Here is a 15536-nt window from a genome sequence, read left to right as displayed (position 1 = left end):
TCCTTGGTTCACCGAGCCTCTCCGACTGCAGAGACAATACTGCAGGAATCTAGAAAGGCAGTGGCGTCGCCATTTCAATCCCTGCGATAAGACCACATACAAAAATGCTTTATCAAATTACAAAAAACTTATAATAGCAGAGAAAACCACTTACTACACCAACCAAATCAATCAGGCTAAAAACAGTACAGGCAAACTATTTCAGGTAGTTAACTACCTATCCAACCCCCTTGCACCTCGCCCAGAAGGATCACAGGCTCTCTCAGATGCCTTGGCCAATTTCTTTGAAGATAAAGTTAGAACTATCTTCACTACTTTCTTCCCGGACTCATCACTCACCTTCACTCCGCAAGATACCACCGAAACTGACCCAGTTTTTTCAATTTTTCAAGCCACCACGCAAGAACTTGTTCAACCCTTAATAGCCCAAACCAAATCGGGTTCACCCTTTGATCCTTGCCCTCCGGGCATTTGTAATCTCATTTCTGAAGCCATTGCCCCGTCACTATCCACCATCTGTAACGCAATGTTCACAACGGGCATTTACCCTTCTGTATGGAAGGAAGCTACCATCAAACCTCTTTTAAAAAAACCTACCCTAGACCCCCTTCTTCCTGCTAGCTACAGGCCCATCGCATGTCTCCCGTTCCCTGCCAAGATTTTTGAAAAAATCATGAACATCCAGTTGTCAACTTACATACATAAAAACAACTTGCTGGACGACACCCAGTTTGGGTTTCGACAGGGCCACGGAACAGAGACTGCACTCCTAAAAGCAGCGGATGAGATAAGGTCCACCATGGACAACGGAGGCTGAGCAATTCTGATACTCCTAGATCTCTCCGCAGCGTTCGACACGGTCGATCACGTCACCTTGATCGACCGTGTCGCGGCCATAGGAATAAAGGACAAGGCTAAAGATCTTCTTGCCTCATTTCTGTCCAACCGCCCACAAACAGTGAAGATGGGCAACTATACCTCTCAGACTTTTTCTTTACCTTGTGGAGTACCGCAGGGATCCTCGCTAAGCCCGACACTTTTCAATATATATGTGTCGGACTTGGCGAGGGTCATAAAATCCCACGGAATCTCACTTACTACATATGCTGACGACACACAATTAGTGTTGTCTGTATATAATGACGGCACTTCTGTAGCAGCCAATTTCCAAAACGGAATGAACGCAATAAGCTCCTGGATGTCATCCAACTGTCTAAAACTGAATTCTGATAAAACAGAAGTGATGACATTCGGGAGGCTGCAACCTACATGGTCTCCGCAATGGTGGCCGTCTCAAATGGGACAACCTCCTGAACCAGTGATCAAGGTACGAAACTTAGGCGTCATCTTCGACAACAAGATGTCCTTCCAGCAACATGCTAATGCAGTGGTCTCCTCTTCCTTTTACACCCTAAAAAAAATTTAAAAACTAATCCCTTATCTCCCTCCATCAGTAGGCAAAACCTTAGTCAGTACACTAGTCTTTTCTAAAATAGACTATTGCAATGCCCTCCTACTGAACGCACAACAAAGGGTTCTCAACAGACTGCAAACGGTGCAAAACGCAGCAGCCAGGACACTGCTATCCATCCCTAAGTTTGCATCTATCTCCCCTTACATCAAACAATTACACTGGCTACCTGTGAGAAGCAGGATTAAATTCAAGGCTCTATGCATAGCATACAAAGCTATCCACAACCAAGGCCCTCTATTCTTAAGACAAGCCTTCCGGCCGCTCGAACACCTCAGAACCTTACGCTCATCCACAGCCCATCTACTAAGAGTTCCTCGAACCCGAAGAGCTAATTGGGGAGACAAACGTTTCTCTGTCGCTACAGCCAAGTTGTGGAACACGCTCCCCTTCCACATTAAAACCGCGCCGACACTCCTCAACTTCAGGAAAAAACTAAAAACGTGGTTGTTCCCAGCCTGAATACTCCCCGATCCATTGGAAGTTCTGCAACTACAGCGCCGAGACACCCTTGAGGTATTTGCGCGCTCTAAAAATTGCTCAAATAAATAAATAAATAAAAGGAGGGAATGTTTTTTACCACATTTGGCATCAGAGCCGCCAATGTCATGCAATCCACTTGGGATCCCCGTTGGACCACTACCCACACTTTGCCTTCACAAAAGAACTAAAGCCCATCTGCACTGCCATCATTCACCCTGATCCTCAAAGATTCACTAACAACTGATAACTTCCTGGACCCCTTGAAACACGCCACCATCTTGCCGCTAATTAAGACACTCACTGCAGACCTATCCTCACCTGCCAACTACAGACCAATCGTACTGCTTTCCTACCCAGTAAAAGTCTTGGAGAAACTGATCAACAGGAGACTAACAAACCACATGGAAGGCAACCACCTCCTGCACAAAAACAATCATAAGAGGCTATTTCCTCTTTCTATGTGTGCTGCAGAATGCCTTATGGAGGCATACGTTTTTGGCACTGCCTCAGACTTACGATTTCACGTAAATCTGGGGCAGTGTCAAAAAGCCATGGATGTTGCTGGGAAAGCCCCCAGCAACACCCATGGAACACCCTTTTCACGCAGTTTTCTGCATGAAAGGGGCACCTATTTATAAGGTCATAAAAAGACATGTAACGTGGCTTTAAGTGGCCTAATAAATATGCCAGCCGCACATTGCGCCACCGGAATGCCAAAAAAGTGACGTTCCGGCGACGCAAAAGTGCCAGTAGAGCCTCATAAATTAGGCCCCTAGTATCAACCCTCGTTATGGCAATAATATATTTTCGGAAGTTAGACCCTGTGCCATCATTAGTCAGTGCGTAGTTTTTCAGTTGAGCTGAATATAAGTACAACTTTGTGTTGCTGTCTATATTAGTAATGGGCTCCCAGCTGTGCAACGAGGGCTTGGACTCTGAAGTCAAATATTTGATATGTGTTATCAGGCCAGAATATGGGGTTCTGATATTAAGTTTTTATTTTGAGGAGGCATGTGTAGTAGCAAAACAAACAGAATTTTCATTCATAGAAATCAATACAATTTGAAACACAGCTTTTGCTGACAAAAGCATAGAAAAATAACAATGTGTGCATGTACCACATGATGAAGAAAAATAACTCAGTGAGTGCATTTGTATCCTTTCATCATTCTCCTGCATGTACAGCATTTTTCCAGCAAGCACTTGATAATTGTCCCATAACTCCAGGAAAATCCCCTTCTCTGGTCTACAATCAGGACCAGACTTGGAACACAAACAAGCCCTGCAATTCAGTCGGACTGGCCCCGGAAGTGTGGGGTGGCGGGGAGTGCTAGAGTAAAGCACTGCTGTTGCTTTTGTTATAGGTGGCCAATATTGCAGCACGGCTTCTAAAACTGGTACCCTGTAAATAAAACGGACTCCACTACTCCAAAACCGGCGCCCACCCTTCCAGCCCACCGAGAAAATGCCCGATGCTCGCTACTGCCATTCCGGCCCTGTCTACAATACACGCAAACACACAGTTGCAGTTACTAGTCTTTATCTTATGCTAAAACAATGGTTCTGTGGCAAGCCAATATGAGGCCTTTACTACCAAGTTAGGTGAAGGTTAATTAATTAATCTGCACAAATAAAGAAATGTTCTTAAAACAGCAGTGCATCCACCACACCATATCTTTCTGTCTCAGTTGTCAAATTTGCATATTTCCTTTTGGAAAATAGTTGCTCTTCACTGTGGAAGAAGAAACTAGTCACTAGTCTGGTAGCAGCAAATTAACAGACAAGGTGAATATGGAAGGTTGCTTCGCTTTCTTTGCTGTCTCTTCTCATTTTGAGCACTGAAATCTCTTTAGATCATTTAGGCCTGCTGTACTTTTTAAGGTCCTTAAAAAGAAATTGAAAATATTTCAAAGCAGTTTCTTCCGGGTATTGCTGCGTTCCAAGGACTTCTCCAGCAGCCTGCTCCAGTCTTCTGTCAGAGGCAGTTTTAGTGGAACATCTTTCTCATTCGCATGTGGAGAAGTTGGAATTAAGATCCCGCGGCAGATTCGTGGAAATTGCCTTGGCAATAGCGTCTTTGAAGCTCTTATGAACATCAGGCGGTCTTCAAACGTCACTGGCTCTTTGTCTTCCTAGGGAGTAAAAAAATATAGTTTTTGTGTGAACCTTAGTTATTTACAGGCCCTGGCTACTTTTTCCCAGATTCTCTTTACTTCTGTTAGTGACTTTAAAGTTATCAATTTAAGAATGTAATGTATTGTGTATTATATATACGTAATATATGTTATGAGTAATGTCCCTAAAATTATAATCTGATATAGGAATGTGTAAACCCAGCATGCCAGATAACAAAGAATGTGATGGAAATGTTACAGATTTGGGCAGTGGAAAAAGGAAAAATAAAATGATAACGTAACGTTATTATCATTTTATTTTTCCGTACTGAGGTAGGTTTACGAGGCGGGGCAGGGCTGGGCTGTAGTCACAGCCAGCAGGGGAGTAGTGGTTGGGCCACTTAAGTGCGCATGACAATTTGGCCGGCCGTCTTGGGCAGGCCAAACAGTCATGCGCACTTTACATGTTTTCAACCAGCTGTATTGTACAGTCTGGATGGAGAACATGCACAGGCTGTCAGTCTCCATCTGAGCGCCAACCAATCACGGCGCTGCTGTCATGGTGACAACACAATCGTGATTGGCTTAGGGGAGGCAGCCGGCAGCCAGGTAAATAATTTTATATATTTTTCTACCCACTCCACCCATCCGTACTTTTCAGTGGCAGCTGCCATTGTGTTTGAAGCAAACACTCATTGTTATGGACAGCCTTTTGCAGCTATAGTAGTATTTTGCACAAAAATAATTGTATTTGACATAAATAATAATAATCCTGCTACATTATGGATAAATCCGTTAGCAGCCTTTAGAATACTTTGTACTTATGATCTGCGTTGTGTCTCTTCCTGTACTTATTTGTTATATCAGAAGTCAAGGTCCTGCTATAATTGTTTTTTTGCACCTAAACAATTACATTTTGCACAAATAATATGGATATTGTCATACGATAGTTAATTTCTGTTGTTTTTTTTTTTAGAAAATTTTGAACTGAAGGTTAGCGTATTTTTCACCTTAATAATTGTATTTTTAACAGAATACTGTCTTATTATAGGTAAACTCGTGATAGTGATTTTTAGAATACTTTGTACCTATGATCTGCATTTTAAATATTTAGTTGTTTATAGGGGCGACGAAATTCATTTATGATGTATCGAGGTTTTAACAAGTATGTTGTTTTGTTTGTTTTTTGAAAAACTTTTTATTGATAAACAGACATCAGCAGTACAATCACATTTCAAAGGAAGTAGTACTTCAGGCTTCACGGGAATAGTAGGTGATTCACGTTATACAGAATAAATTAGGGAAGGTCTAGGGTGAAGGGGGATCTTAGTTGCTGGAAAAAAAGGGAGGTTGACATATATCTCCTCGATAGGAGTTCCACAAGCCCCAAACACGGGTCTATTTCTTGGGACATCCACGGGCCACATATACCGTTTTTTCCCAAAACATTGCCCAATCCAAGTCTTTTTCCCAGTCCCGCACCATAGGAGGAAGCGACGCTCCCCATCGCTGGTCAATGTGTCTCTTGGCGAGCATTAGTCCCAAAGTGACCCACAGTGTCAGGCAGACATTCAAATCTGTTGGCCCCCAAATGTTTCATAAGCACCTGCGGGCTTCCATACTGAGTTGTACGGATAAGACAGTATTAATAATATCGTGAATGTTACGCCAATAGGGTTGGATCAGCTCACACTCCCGAACGATGTGAATAAAAGGACCCAACTGGCCACATCCTCGTCTACAGTCTCCCCCGTCAGCCCTCCCCATCCGTACCAGTTGAAGCCCATTACATATATACTGTGTAGGAATTTTAGTTGGACAAGTCGGAGACAAGCTGGTATTGCCACTACTTTAGGCGAGGAGACAGCCTCCTGCCACTCCTCATCGTCCATCTCAATGCCATCCCTGGCCCACTTCTCTCGAAGGGCCCGGAGGGGATCCGACATGTTGTTGACCAGCTTTTTCTATATCAATGAATTGGTACTGTCAGAAATATGGCCATCCAGTATTCTATCCTCTAGCGGGGAAGATTCAGGTGGTGTGGCCCTGGGCTGTAGATGAGTACGTAATGCATGTCTGACCTGTGTGTAGCGAAAGAGTTCCGAGTCGGCCAATTTGCATTGTTGCAGCAATACGGCGAATGACTTAATGTCTGATTTGTCCCACAGATCACATATATGGGAAATGCCTATTAGATCCCACTTGTGGAACCCCTTACTCTTCAAACAAATTACCTAGTTATTCGGAATCCCATAATGGTGTTGCAAGTGTAAGCTTCCGCCCCCAACCAAGGCATCTAGTGGCAGTGTACCAGACATGTACTGCGTGTTTAGTGGGACCCGTAAGTGTGTAGCGCCGGGGCTTAGAGTAGAGGGCTCTGTTGAAGTTCCCCCCAGAAAGGAGCCATCTATCCATACTGTAACCCGGGTCTCCTGGTTGGGCATAAGTACAGTGGTTGATAGAGGACAAGTGGGCCGCCCAGTAGTACAGTTTGATATTAGGAAGGCTGATGCCTTCGTCATACCAGTTCAAGGAAAGCTTACCGAGAGCGATATATGGTTTGCCATTCCACAATAGATCCCGTTGGAGGCCTTCCACTTCTCTAAAATAGGACGCAGGTATCGGGTCTGAAGAGTTTTGCACGGCATACAAAAACCGGGATGGAGAACATGCACAGGCTGTCAGTCCCCGTCTGACATCATTTTAAAAAGGGCAGCCTTCCCCAACAGGGAAAGGGGGAGCGATTTCCATCTGTCAATATCTTTACGCAGCCTGAGTAAGGGGGGACGCAAGTTAAGAGTGTAGCGGAGGGAGGGGTCTAATGAAAGAAAAATACCCAGATATTTGAAGCCTTCGGTGCATATTTGTATAGGACACCGCCGCGGTGGGATCGGCGGCTCTCCCGGCACTACGAACAGGAGGGACTTGCTCCAATTTATGGAGTAACCGGAGTATCTAGCAAAGATCGTGAGGATATCTAGGACCACGGTTAAAGATCTCCTCGGATAGGTCAAATAAAGGAGGATATCGTCAGCGTAAAGGGAGATACCGTCCTCTCATTCCAGAAACCAGCGCATGCCCTGAATCATCGGGTCTCTGTGTACCCAAGACGCCAATGGCTCCAATGCCAAGGCAAATAAAAGAGGGGATAGGGGGCAACCCTGCCTGGTCCACCTACCCAACTCAAAGGTGGATGATTTTTTATTGTTGACCACAACCTGGGCCAGAGGTTTGGAATATAATAGCTGCACCCATTGTATATATTTCGGGCCGAATCCCATTTTCTCCAACACTGCCCACAAATAAGGCCATTCAATTGTATCAAAAGTCATGGCGGCGTCTAAGGAAACTATGACTGCCGGCTCCAGGATAGAGCCTGCTCTGCCCAAGACACCATGCACCCTACGCAAGTAGAGTGCAGTATTGCGATGCGGAATAAAACCAGACTTATCTGGATGAACCAGGGTCTCAACCACCGTCAAAAGCCGGTTGGCCAAGAGCTTAGCCAGAATCTTGGGTTATGGGTTTAATAGGGATATCGGCCTATATGATCTGCAATCGGGTTTAGACTTCCCATCCTTGTGGATTGTCACAATAGTGGCCGTCCTTTGGTCTAGGGACAGGAGCCCTGTATTTCTAGAATCGTCATACAGGGCCCGATTCACAGAACTAACTTAAGACAAAATCCTAAACTTACTACCATTTTGGTATTCACAGAAGGCACTTACTCATTTTGGTATTCACAGAAGACACTTACTCATTTCGGTATTCACAGAAGTTAGGACTCCTAACTTTAGGACTCCTAAATGCCTTCTGTGAATACCGAAAGTCTTACAATTAGGATTTTTCTCAGTTTAGTAGTAGTAAAGTTAGGACTCCTAACTTTAGGACTCCTAAATGCCTTCTGTGAATACCGAAAGTCTTAAAATTAGGATTTTTCTCAATTTAGTAGTAGTAAAGTTAGGACTCCTAACTTTAGGACTCCTAAATGCCTTCTGTGAATACTGAAAGTCTTAAAATTAGGATTTTTCTCAGTTTAGTAGTAGTAAAGTTAGGACTCCTAACTTTAGGACTCCTAAATGCCTTCTGTGAATACCGAAAGTCTTGAAATTAGGATTTTTCTAACTTTAGTAGTAGTAAAGTTAGGACTCCTAACTTTAGGACTCCTAAATGCCTTCTGTGAATACCGAAAGTCTTAAAAGTAGGATTTTTCTCAGTTTCGTAGTAGTAAAGTTGAGAAAAATCCTAATTTTAAGACATTCGGTATTCACAGAAGGCATTTAGGAGTTCAAAAGTTAGGAGTCCTAACTTTACTACTACTAAATTAAGAAAAATCCTAATTTTAAGACTTTCGGTATTCACAGAAGGCATTTAAGAGTTCCAAAGTTAGGAGTCCTAACTTTACTACTACTAAACTGAGAAAAATCCTAATTTTAAGACTTTCGGTATTCACAGAAGGCATTTAGGAGTCCGAAAGTTAGGAGTCCTAACTTTACTACTACTAAATTGAGAAAAATCCTAATTTTAAGACTTTCGGTATTCACAGAAGGCATTTAAGAGTTCTAAAGTTAGGAGTCCTAACTTTACTACTACTAAACTGAGAAAAATCCTAATTTTAAGACTTTCGGTATTCACAGAAGGCATTTAGGAGTCCTAAAGTTAGAAGCCCTAACTTTACTACTACTAAATTGAGAAAAATCCTAACTTTTAGACTTTCGGTATTCACAGAAGGCATTTAGGAGTCCTAAAGTTAGGACTCCTAACTTCTGTGAATACCGAAATGAGTAAGTGCCTTCTGTGAATACCAAAATGAGTAAGTGCCTTCTGTTAATACCGAAAGTCTTAAAAGTAGGATTTTTCTCAGTTTCGTAGTAGTAAAGTTGAGAAAAATCCTAATTTTAAGACTTTCGGTATTCACAGAAGGCATTTAGGAGTTCAAAAGTTAGGAGTCCTAACTTTACTACTACTAAATTGAGAAAAATCCTAATTTTAAGACTTTCGGTATTCACAGAAGGCATTTAAGAGTTCTAAAGTTAGGAGTCCTAACTTTACTACTACTAAACTGAGAAAAATCCTAATTTTAAGACTTTCGGTATTCACAGAAGGCATTTAGGAGTCTGAAAGTTAGGAGTCCTAACTTTACTACTACTAAATTGAGAAAAATCCTAATTTTAAGACTTTCGGTATTCACAGAAGGCATTTAGGAGTCCTAAAGTTAGAAGCCCTAACTTTACTACTACTAAATTGAGAAAAATCCTAACTTTAAGACTTTCGGTATTCACAGAAGGCATTTAGGAGTCCTAAAGTTAGGACTCCTAACTTCTGTGAATACCGAAATGAGTAAGTGCCTTCTGTGAATACCAAAATGAGTAAGTGCCTTCTGTTAATACCAAAATGGTAGTAAGTTTAGGGTTTTGTCTTAAGTTAGCAATTAGATGAGTTTCCTGCAGTAGGATAACATCAGGGGCCTGGTGCTTTATGTATTGAAGGACCACACTACGTTTGATCTTGTCCGCCAGTCCACTGACATTGCAACTCAACAGTTTAATCCCACCGTCCCAACTTGTTGCCATTGCAAGTTATACAGTTCTCCATACCTGTTGCTGAGAATGCAGTACATGTTTCTACTTCCCCCAACCAATGATGCAATAGTATTCGCTGATGTAATAAATGCCATATAAACATAACAAAGCACCCCCTCCCAACAACCCCCCACCCCACTGCCCTGCACTCTGGGCCTCAAACTGCCCATTGAAAACTTGCAGATTGCCTGTCGCCCCAGAAAAGGTTCAAGAAAGAGAAGAGAGGGTGCGTGGCAAAGCACGGGGCCAAAGAGGGTCGTGCCATAGAGGTGCTCCGCCGACTGTCATAGCCCGCGACTATCCTATCTTTGATCCGCTTAAACCCTTGACAGTTTTGGAAACCGGAATACCAGTGGAGCCCATCCCGGCGGCTCCGGTGCTCGCAGCTCACCGCACTGCGGAGAAATTTGCCCCGGCAGTGGAAAGCCCAGCCGTGCCTGCCGCCACCCGGAGGTGGCACCGCGACGTGTGTGCTGGGGCGAGGTTCTTGCTCCCGAGCTGATTGAGGGATCTTCCAGCGTATACATGGAACGGCAGCACTCGTGCCCGGGGAGCGGTGACTGAGCTCCGGAGAGGCGCTGGAGTACTCAGATTGAGGCATGATAGGGCGTGTCCGCTGCGAGGAGGAAGATGGCGGCGGCGCAACCCTGATGAGGGGTGCCTCCTGTTGTTCCCTCAGTATTGGAAACTCTGTTTGCCCCAGGACTGCTGATACTCCACTTGGGGCCCGCGGCTCACACCCTCTGCTGGCTGTGGCCCCCCCGGTGAGATGCCTTTGGCTTCCCCCTCCTGCGGAGTGGTGGCGCAATAGTTTTACATTCCACTGTGTGCTGAGGCTATTGGAGGGTTGGCCGCGAGAGGCTGCTTGCAGACCCAGTACATCGGCCATTGACCTGTTGGGGGCCCCCGGGACACCGACACCCTCACCCCAACCTCTGTATCCTAAACCAGCGGAACACTGAGATCCAGCAAGTCGGTGCGGCTCTGTGCAGCCAGTAGCGTTTGCCCACGCGTCCTTAGCACAGCCTGGACAAGTGGCCCACTTCCTTGTTGGGGGATCGGCCCGGGGTGTGGAGCGTGCGCTGGCCCCCCCTTCTTTGATGGGGGGTGTCTGATGGTGCCCGGGGAGAGCTAGACACGTCCCTGTATCTACCCCCTTCCTGCCTTGACCTGCGATGATATTGCAGTTCGACGTGGTGGCTGGGGCATAGCTTCGGATTCCTCACTGGACTAATCGCTGAGGAGCAGGTGTCTGGCACCCCCGGGAGGGATTCCTGGGTCTGGTGGCGGCAGAGAAGTCGGGACCCTGTTGGGACATGCAGGAGCAGTAGTGGGGTGCATGGAGATTTACATGGTGGACATATTAGCCGTGTGGTGGTCACGGGGGAGGAGTGGCCCTGCGGGTGAAGGGTGTCCTCCGCCGGCCCTGTCTCCGCCGTCCTTGCCCACCTGCAGAAAGGACCTTGGTGGCCCTACCTGGAGACATCTCGCCGCCTTTTGTGACTTCTCTGCTAGAGCGGTGTGGAGCAGTCCAAGATGGAGCGCAACAAGACCATGGAGGCCCGCGGTCCCAAGACAACACAGTTAAACAAGCTGGACCGCTATACAGTCCCTAAGGAAAAGCAACAGGTCCGAGCGCCCAGAGACTCCGGAACCGGGGGACTAGGTGAGGAGGAGCAAGAAATCTTGCTCAAAGATGTTATGGCCGCCATCACTGGAGTCAAGACTTCTCTGGACACTGTGACAATTGAGGTTAACCTCATCAGGGCTGATATGGGCAAACTAAACGAAAAAGGTCAAACAGGTGGAACTCACGACAGTCAGCCTGGTGGATGATGTCTCGCAGCACCAGGGGGCGGTTAAGGAACTTCAGGACTTCCGTAAATTTACCGACCTCAAGCTGGAAACTACGAAGGCCGCCTGCATCGAAACAACCTGCACATCCTTGGGGTTCCGGAGAAATCGGAGGGGCAAGCACCGGACCTTTTCATCGAGGACTTCATCCTCAAACATCTGCAACCTACGGGCCTCAGTAAGTTCTTTGCGGTTGAGCGCGCCCACAAGATCCCGGGCAGCCGTCCGAGACCAGGCGCTCCCCCGCGGCCCATGTTGGCACGGGTTTTGAACTTCCGAGACGGATGTTATCTTCCAAAACTCCAGGGCCGGCGCCCCCCTGCGCTATGAGAATTCTGCCATTTCCTTCTTTCCGGACTTTACTCAATGTGTACAGCGACAAAGACGATAATTTATGTAAATCAAGCGCGTCCTTAGGGACCAGGGTATGAAGTATTCCATGCTGTTCCCTGCCCGTTTCCGGATTGAAGCGGACGGGCGAGTGTGGTTTTTTGATCATCCCAAGGCGGTGGCGGACTGGATCGAGAGCAGGGGAGCGAGAAGCCCGGCTGATCAAGGTGGAGGTGGCACTGACAATAGTCAACCGGCCTGAGAGGTCCCCGTCCGGTGATTGGGCTAGTACATTTTGCATTGTGCGGTGGGTGGAGGGAAAGGGTGTGGGGCTGTCAGTTTTCCTTGCCAACTGGTAAGTGGACTTACTTGAACGGATTTATTTGTCTTCTGTGGGTATGTGGTAGGTCTGTTTGGCTGAGACGGGCGGACTCTGTCTCACCCCCCTCCTAGGTTTTTCTTTCTTTATTGAACTTTTTTAGGGCGATAGGCACTCTGCAAGTTTTTCCTTTTTTTTCATGGGCAGTTCTAGGCCCAGAAGGCAGGGCAGCGGGGTGGGGGGAAGCTGGATGGGGTTGTTGACATTTTTGTTTGTGGTTTTGACTGCATCTGCAACTGTTATTGACACATTGATTGGGGACATGGCATGGCATTCAATGACATTCGTAATATTTGGATATGGCTTCAGTTGGGGAGAGGGGGGTTAAACTGTTGAGTTGGAATTTCAACGGGCTGGGGGACAAGATTAAACGTAGCGTGGTTCTCCGGTATATTGAACGACAAGCTCCGGACATTGTCCTACTGCAAGAAACCCATCTAGTGGGAAATACATGTAGAGCATTACATAGAGGGGGCTACGTCTTACTTGCACATGCGGGGTTCACCACGGACTCCCGGGGGGTTGGCATATTGATGACAAAATCATTTCCCCTGGTGGTGCAGGACACTTGGTCAGATTCTAGAGGACAGTATGTTGGAATCGCTGGCAAATGGGAGGGTCACCCCGTCACCTTCCTTTCAATTTATGTACCCCCGGGTCTTCAGGCAACCACGTTCAGGGATTTGAGTATACTGCTGCTAGGGGTCCCGGAGGGCCTCCTGGTCCTGGAAGGGGACCTGAATTCGGTGGTCTCTGGGGACCTAGATCGGCACCCTCCGCATGATCTCCCTCGATCGCAACATTGGCTGCCTGATTTCCTAGACTCCTTGGGACTGGTAGATGGGTGGAGATTTTTTCACCCAGACACATCTCAGTATACTTTCCACTCCGGGGCTCACGGGAGCTCATCCAGAATTGACTATTTTCTCTTACCCGCATCCCAAGTTTCACAGGTCCGGGAGGTCAAACACCTAGCTAGGGGCATCTCAGACCACTCGTCGGTGTGGCTTCAGCTGATGTTTGGTCACCCAACAGGTGGGACGGGTGGCCCCCATCAATCCATGGTATCTGTGTGATCCCCGATTTCAGCGAGAACTCATTTTGGCCATTGATAATTATTTTAATGAAAATGTTGGCTTGGTGGAATCCCCTCAGGTGCTATGCAAAGCATTTAAGACAGTGATACGGGGCCAGGCCCTTTCCTTAATTTCTGGGGAAAAGAATGAACAGCGCAGTGAGTTGGTGGCACTGGAGGCGGAGGTGGGGAGACTTAAAGCAGAGTTAGAAGTGGACGTCACTCCCGACAAGCTCCACCTTCTCAAGCTCAAACAACAGGACTACAGGGCGCTGGCGACAGACCAAGCAAAGATCATAGGTAGAGTGGTTCAGGGACTACTGTACGAGGTGGGCGACAAAGCAGGGAAACTCCAGGCCTGATTGGATAAGAAAGAGTGGGCAAACAGATTAGTGCCTGAACTCCGAGGGCCAGAGGGCAACTCCCTGACTGATCCGCAAGCTATTGTGGACTGTTTTGCGGCCCGCTTTAGGGATGTTTACACCTCGGTGGCTGTACCCCATAGATGATTCCCGCCAGATGCTTACCGATATTGCTCTACCTAAGCTGTCAGAGGTTGAACACGACCTCATAGACAGCGGCATGTCTAATGATGAAATAGCGGCGGCAATACGGTCGCTCAAGCCGGGTAAAGCCATTGGCCTAAATGGGCTACCCATCGAGATGAACAAGTTGAATCCAGACAAATTGGCCTCATACCTGAGAGCCATGTACGAGGACTCAAGACAAGTGGCTGCCATTAGATCAGCGTACTACCACTATAGTCACTATTCACAAGGAGGGAAAGCCCAGGACCGACTGTGGTTCTTACCGACCAATATCCCTGTTGAATGCAGAGCCCAAGATCCTAGCCAAGCTCCTTGCTACTCGCCTCTTAACAGTGATCGGGACCTTGGTCCACCCGGACCAATCCGGTTTCATATCACACCGTAACACAGCACTGAACCTGCGCAGGGTCCATGGGGTCTTGGGCAGGGTAGCTTCTATATTGGAACCGGCGGTTATAGTCTTTCTGGATGCAGCCATGGCCTTTGACACCATCGAATGGCCGTACCTATGGGCGGTTTTGTAAAAGCTTGGGTTTGGTCCCAAGTTCATTCAATGGGTGCAGTTACTATATTCCCAGCCTATGGCCCAAGTGGTGGTCAATAACAAGAAGTCGCCGCTTTTGGGCTGGGCAGGGGGACCCGCCAAGGCTGCCCCTTGTCCCCATTGCTGTTTGCCCTTACGCTCTTCTTCGGATCATCTGCTGGTGGTACCGAGATTCCAGAGAGTGAGGATGGGGGGCCGTTTGTTCAGTGTCGCGGCGGCCAAGCTCTGGAACTCGCTACCACCATCCTTAAGAAGCCAAAGGGACTTCCTCCCGTTTAGAAAAGCCCTGAAAACCCATCTCTTCCCCAGGGTTGTCTGAGCAGCGTTGTGGTGATACAGTTGATTTCAAGCGCCTGGATGCCCTTGGGGTGACAGGACTGCGCTATAAAAGTATACATACATACATACATACATACATACATACATACGTTAGAGCCACTGGCAGCTTGGATACGTCAAGACCTAATGATATGGGGTTTGCGTTGGTCTTCAAACTGGGCAGACCGGATTTCCCTTTATGCGGACGATATCCTTCTATATTTGTCCTCTCCTAGGAGATCCTTGTTAATAGTTTTGGATATCTTCACAATCTTTGGACGATACTCTGGTTATTCCATTAACTAGAGCAAATCCCTCTTGTTTGTGGTGGCGGGCGAGCCTCCGATCCCGCGCCGCAGGTGCCAACTAAAAACTTGTGTCGAAGGGTTTACATATTTGGGAATTTTCCTCTCTCTGGATCCCTCTCTTCGCTATTCCCGTAATCTCCAGCCCCAGCTAGTCCAGCTGCGCAAGGATATCGTCAGGTGGAAGTCGCTTCCCCTTTCCATGTTAGGTAAGGCGGCCCTCTTTAAAATGATGTCCCTGCCCCAGTTCCTGTACACCCTTCAGAACTCTATGGATCCAATACTTGAGTCCTATTTCTGAAAGGTCGAAAGTCTCCAACGAGACCTACTGTGGGACACATGTTTGGCATGCAGCTACTGCTCGCCTAGGCTGGAGACGAAAACTAACGCTCGCAACGCCACTATGGGATTCCGAGCAACTGGGTGACCTGAGAAAAATAAGGGGTTCGATAAATGGGATCTCATAGGTATTACCTGTATAGGGGATCTGTGGGACAAAGCTGACATCAAGTCTTTTACAGCACTGCAGCAAC

At 46.8% G+C, this 15536-nt stretch overlaps 1 protein-coding gene across 1 annotated transcript in view; it reads right to left on the bottom strand.

Moving 5' to 3' along the window:
* Nucleotides 1-2929: 2929 nt before the first annotated feature.
* The window catches only part of LOC144827504 (uncharacterized), a 144957-nt gene continuing 132350 nt past the window's right edge, over nt 2930-15536 (bottom strand). Inside the window, exon 5 of the mRNA XM_078685789.1 lies at nt 2930-4086. Coding sequence (XP_078541915.1) covers nt 3862-4086 — 225 coding nt within the window. The 3' untranslated portion in view covers nt 2930-3861. The remainder of the gene's footprint in view (nt 4087-15536) is intronic.

This window comes from Lissotriton helveticus, chromosome 4_1 (assembly GCF_964261635.1).
Source record: "Lissotriton helveticus chromosome 4_1, aLisHel1.1, whole genome shotgun sequence".
In the NCBI taxonomy this organism is placed as follows: Eukaryota; Metazoa; Chordata; class Amphibia; order Caudata; family Salamandridae; genus Lissotriton; species Lissotriton helveticus.
Note: the sequence above shows the minus strand (reverse complement) of the source record. Positions and strands in the feature narration are given on the sequence as shown.